The sequence below is a fragment of the Aythya fuligula genome, chromosome 1 (genome assembly GCF_009819795.1).
Source record: "Aythya fuligula isolate bAytFul2 chromosome 1, bAytFul2.pri, whole genome shotgun sequence".
Lineage (NCBI taxonomy): Eukaryota > Metazoa > Chordata > Aves > Anseriformes > Anatidae > Aythya > Aythya fuligula.
Genome location: NC_045559.1, coordinates 94,384,845 through 94,390,844, shown reverse-complemented (window position 1 = coordinate 94,390,844; position 6,000 = coordinate 94,384,845). Strand labels below are relative to the sequence as shown.

Sequence of the window (6,000 nt, the reverse complement as noted above, 5' to 3'; positions counted from 1 at the left end):
TGCCTGAACAGGCCAGGCATTGATCAGGAAACGAAGAGGCAAACAATTCTGCCAGAATTCAAGCCTGGGTTAAAATACCACTCACTGCAAAGGGAAGGAATCTCAGCAAGTCCAGATGCTTTGCCTAGTGTCAGAGCTGGAAAAAAAGACCATCTTTCTTTCCTTTTGTATTTCATATATGATATTGTGAGCATAAAATAATCTAGTAATTAACCCTCATACAGTTTCTCAGGTTAAACCAATGAAGTTCGGATAACATTTGGCACTTGTCAATAATACAGCCAGGTTAAGGTATTTAAGCATAAATATAAACAATAATTGAAAAAAAAAAAAAGGAAATAAATAAGTCTTTTAAAAATGAAGACTTTTTTTTTCTATTTAAATGAACACAATTAGGGAAGCTAACATAACGGTGAAAATCTTTTGTCAACTAACTCAAAATCACTACAAACTTTATTTCTGTATTCCTTTCTGAAGTTGAAATAGCATGTTACAATGACATTATAGTAAATATGGCCAGACAGGTTGTGAGGTATAGTCCTCTATTTTCCTTGCATTTAAAGAAATAAAATACCTGTTACAGATCTCTTCTGTATAAAAATACTGCAAGTCTTTCTTTCTTCTTGTTTGCTGTATAGATCAAATACACAGCTTTTATGTCCTTGGGTTTTTCATGTTATTCAGTCACTTAATATTAAAATGGCTCTAGGTTTTAGTATCACTGTTTTTTACTTGGAAGGATTTTTTTTTTTACTTTTTTTTTTTTTTTCCTTTTTGAAATTTACTATCTGCATTAACAGTCAGTTAAGAGCACCCACCCTTTAGGATTAACAGATAGAAAACAAGTTCGCTCCTATTTTAAGGCATTTATACTCAGTATTTGAGTGTCTTAGTGGGTTTGAAATTTCAACCATTACGTTTCCAGAGCTGTTGCAAAGAAGTCCTTTAAATGGTTCCGTTTATCAGCCATCACTTTTGCCCTTAGATGCAACTTTTCTTTTTTTTTTTTCTTTCTGTCCTCAGCAACATCATTTTGGTACCTTACACAGGAACGGGGCTGGTCTTTGTATGAGTTTCTAGAGCTTTGATACTGCTGACAATCTTCTTTTGAGGCCCCACAACAGTAACGCCAATTTTCTTCGTGTCCCTGGAAAAAAGAGAACACGCACCAGGTGAGCGAGCATCCAGCATCTGCGCTTCCTAGAGCAGATGAGAGCAAACAGCAATCAACTCGCTTGTCTTATATTGCTGTGTTGGATGCACCTTCAGGTATGGCAATACAGCTAAAAAACAAACCCTGGCATGAAGACTACTGAGAGCTATGAAAACAGTAGGAGGCTGCAAAAAAGTAAAATCTCATTTAGCCCTGTTGTGTTAGCTTCCCTGGAAGCAAGGACAGTGAAGCAGTGTTTGCCACTGGCATACGCACTGGGACTTAGGGGAGAGGGGCCCACTTCTGGGCCAGCTGTGATCTTGAGCCCCTCTACCTCCTCCATGCCCCTGTCAGTCTGATCACTCTTCCTGACCAATGGACATCTCGCCATTATGTGCTGAGCCCATTGAACAATCAGTGCTGGGATTAATGGCTATGTGGCCAAGCTTCCCGGGTCTATTGCTCTATCGCTGTTTTTCACCCCTCATTTCTGCAGGCAGCCAGTTCTCTTTGTTCCTTGTGCAACACAGAAGTGGTTTAACACTTGCCAAGGGCTCATTAACCAGTGGCTCACAGGAAATTGGGCATTCCTGGAGGATTTCTGCACTGTCCCCAAAGGGTAATTGCCATAAAAACCCATTATCAGCCTTTTTATAGTTGCAATAATACACTAATTAACAGCATTGATGTGTTTAATTATCAACCCTGCAGCTGTTGGCTACCTCTTCATAACTGGTCCTGTATCCACTGAGCCCAATGGGGAGTCAAGATTTTCCTGATCAGTAAATTTATAACCATACTTGATGCCTTTTCAGGTGCAGATAACATTACCATACTCTTCCTCATCATACAGCATTTGAACGTAATGAACTTTCAAGTTTTAAGTTTCCAAGTGTGTCTTGATTAAATGTCAAAAGGAGAGGCAGGAGGGAGTTTGCCCCCTGAACAATAATTAGCATGTAGGAGGAAATGCTACATAGCGCTTGTTCTTTGTCGCATGAGTTGATGGAATATGGGATGGGCAAAAAAAATAAGGATTGGCCCACATGCCACTTGCGGGGAAAGAACAGATAAAGGGCAGATTATAAACAATGCACAAAGCAACTACAAAACTGTGAGTGAAGGTAAGAAATGCTTGTGTACCGCTGCTATGCACAGTGCTGCTGTATCAGAAGAAATGGCAATTTCCTTTACATTACTGAGAAAAAGGTATAGGACAGTGGTCTTCACAAAATCAACAGAGCACCTAGGTTTTTTTTCATGTGTATCACAACCACTACAATACTTTACAGTTATCCCTTTATAAATAAGATTATTTTAACTAAAATCTGGAAGCTGAGTATAAAAATGCCACTCATGCTTATTTAAACGTGTACCTCCAGTCGTACATAACTGGTAACAAGGGGCTGTGGTTATTTCAAACTTACTCTGTGGAAATCTTGGCTATTGTATCACAGGAGCTGTACTCCACGCCCGTGAAAATGTCTTTGCACTGTCCTGTCCGAAAACCATTGAGCCAATCACCTGTTGAGCGGAAGGCTGCAATGTCAACGTTACTTTGGTCCAGGAGAAGATTTGATGGCCTGAAATGAAAAAGAATATGATGAAAGTTATGGATCAAGTACAAGTATAGATTTATTTTGTCTGAACTTATCACTGGCAGCAGTAAGAGCTTCCATGCTACTTGCAGCTTTTCTGCTCATCTGTGGAATTTTTCTGCCACAGAGGCCACATGCACTCATGCTGGCAGCTTTGACAAACACTGTGTAATCACCTCGCTTAAGAGCTCCAGCTTCTCATGCCCAGGTTTTAAATCACTGAAGCATCACCAATTCATGAAACGCACCATTACATTACAATTTAATGTGTTTAAGCATTAGCAAAGACAAGCCTAATTTAGATTATGTTTATGTGATCCACCTAGTCCCAAACAACATACTAGTCAGTACAACAATGTGCACTCTAAACTTCAAATTGAGTGTGCTGGTAGAATTTACTGGTTCAGAGTATTGCAGCCCACTGAAAAATCCTAAGTGGTGCTATTAAGTTAGAAGCACATAAAATAAGACACTAGGAGATTTTTAAAAAAGTTGTTATCAAGTCTAAAAAATGAAATGGTAAGTGAATTGTGAAACAAATGTAACCACAAAAGACTTGTATTCTGCAGTGTGCAGAGGCAGAAATGAGGTAATTTGTTCTTACATACACGTAGCCAAATTGAAATGTAATTGCCTTGTCCAGTTTAAAGATGGTGTTCATTCTAAGACTGAAACTTCCATAAGGGTATCATACAAATAATCTGAAAGTGCAAACTGAATTACCGCCTGCCTTTGAAATGAACTTGGTGCTCATGAAGGATGCTGAACCGACCCAACTCGCATCCAAGTTCTCTACTTAGAAAACAATCAAGAAATCAATAAGAAACGAAATCAAGTCAAGAAATCAAACAAAGCACATCTCCGTGCTTCTTTGCCCATTTAAATATTTTTTCCATAAGTTTAAGACTACCTAGAAGCTATTGGGAAGAAATAACCCTTCTGAAAATAAAACAAGGCTCAAATACGTAATTTTCTAACAAGGAGGAATATATTGTAGCTGACCCTGCACTTTGCATATTGCATACAGCAGCAGTGGCTACTCCTAAAATTGATCCAGAAAATTAGTTCTGTCTGGTATGAGGGCTCTTGTTTTCATAGTCTTGTCAGCCTATGATGGCTTCTCATGTGATGGCATGAAGGCTAAAAATAAAGGTCAGTTCTTCTCTGTAATGTCACGCAAGTCAGTCTCAACCTCACCTTGTTTTAGCCATCTAGAAATACAGTGGTTATGCCCGGGTAGCTTTCTGAACTATTTGCTACAGTCCATGGAGAGATGCACACATTTCCAGGCAGGGGATTCGTCTACTCTGCAAGAGGTCTTCCCAGCAGGCAGCTTGGATGAGACATCCAGCTCTGTCCTCAGCAGCCTCTCCTTGCTGACCTGCTCTTTATTTTATTATTTTTATTTTTTTTTTGGTGATAAGGAAGCCCCTGAATAGCAATGCAATCAGTAACTTCTTTCTGCTGACAAGACACCTTACTAATTCCAATTTCCTTTCTCTCTCAGTGCTAATTAGTACAATAATGGCTTCCTTGACTAGTCAGATGCTATTAGAGACATCGACTATTTTTACATTTATTTCCTCCACTGACACACATATGCCAAATCCAGGCAGCTTTTTAGCCCCCATTCAGAAATACGCACGCTCCATTTTAAGTCAAATATAGAATCACAGAATCATTCAGGTTGCAAAAGACCTCCAAGATCATCTGGTCCAACCACCACCCTGCCACCAATATCATCTACTAAACCATGTCCCTAAGCACCATGGCCTACCTTTCCTTAAACACCCTCAGGGACAGTGATGCCACCACCTTCCCTGGGCAATCCATACCCTCTAAGTACCTTATAGGTGTCTTGTCTCAGGCTTAAACCTAAGAATGTGCTTAGCTGTCATTTCCTGATGCTGCTACTCATGAGCACAGGAGACTGACCTAGAAGATGATCGCTGCAACTTTACAGACTGTTTTCTGCCCATGGTTCTAGTGAATATCATCTGAAAAATAATTTGACTACTACAGCTAAATCCATCTGAAATTACTTTTGTCACTGGAAAAAAATGAAAATGAGAGGTGGTTAGACTACTGTGTTTGAAGATCATGATAATGCAGAGTAGCGAGTAGGTTACAGTTCTGGTACTGGAGAACTGATATGGAGTGTAAAATGCCCTCTTCACCCCAAACCCAACCCATCTCTGAGCACTGGAAAAAGGTAAAGGGAGAGCTTGTAAAGGCCTCAAAGAAAACCAAATGTTTAAATACCAGTGAATTTAAACTTCCTTAAGAAGCCTAGAAAATCCAAACAAAGCTTCTCTATCCCAATTCAAGTCTTTACTATGTTTCATTGGGATCAGTAGCACTGGAATAACATACTCTGGCAGTAGGTCTGACTTGCACTGGGATAAGAAAAATGCCACATCAGTGACACTGAGACTTTTACCTTTCACCTTGGATGAAAAGAACAATGCAACCTTGCAATACAGCAGCTCCTGGAATTGGCTACATATTAAATGGCTTTTGATGTTTTGCCAACCCTTTCCATCAGCTGAATTCTTTGAGGGCCAGGAAATGATTTTAACACCTTCTTCCCTTCCAGGATGACATAACATGCCTGAAGAGCTCATCGGGTGCTTGAAAACCTTAGCTTCCAAATCACGAAAGGACATGCTCTGCTGCAGACCGAGCCCCGGCCTTCACCAGGTCTCAGAGCAGGGCTGTCGCTGCCTGGGCACCTTTCCTCACTCCTTGTTCCTCGGAGACCGGCCAGGTCAGGGGCTGCTGCTTCTTTGGGGTTGCCAGGTCCTGCACCTCTACTGCTGCAGCCACTGACACTAACTGCAGACCCCACATGTTGGGAGCAGCGGTGGGTGGAAAGGAAGGTGACAGAAGACATCAGAAGCCTGCTCTGCCCCCCAAAACCCTAAAACAGGGAAAAGGTGGCAAGCAACACAGAACCAACATCTGAGCTGAGGACAGATGATATAGTACACTTCATGCTACTATTCTCATGCTAACACCAGATCTTATTAGGCACCTAAATGATAGGCAGCTTTAAACAACCTCCAATTTAAGGCTCAGGTTGGATAATCAGGTCTAAGATATTTTTATTCAGTAGCTGTAAAACCTGCATCTCCCTGACTACTGTTTGTCCCACAAAAAGCCAATGCTTTTTATTTATAGTTTTCTGGATATAGTGTCTGGAATCCCAAGACATTTATTAAGAGTATTTATGACGTGTTCTTAATGATA

General features: G+C 40.5%; 1 protein-coding gene across 1 annotated transcript in view; it reads right to left on the bottom strand.

Moving 5' to 3' along the window:
- Window positions 1–754: 754 nt before the first annotated feature.
- Window positions 755–6,000, bottom strand: part of EPHA3 (EPH receptor A3) — a 215,426-nt gene continuing 210,180 nt past the window's right edge. Inside the window, exons 16-17 of the mRNA XM_032198984.1 lie at window positions 2,581–2,736; window positions 755–1,147 (exon numbers count right to left, since the gene is read on the bottom strand). Coding sequence (XP_032054875.1) covers window positions 1,042–1,147; window positions 2,581–2,736 — 262 coding nt within the window. The 3' untranslated portion in view covers window positions 755–1,041. The remainder of the gene's footprint in view (window positions 1,148–2,580; window positions 2,737–6,000) is intronic.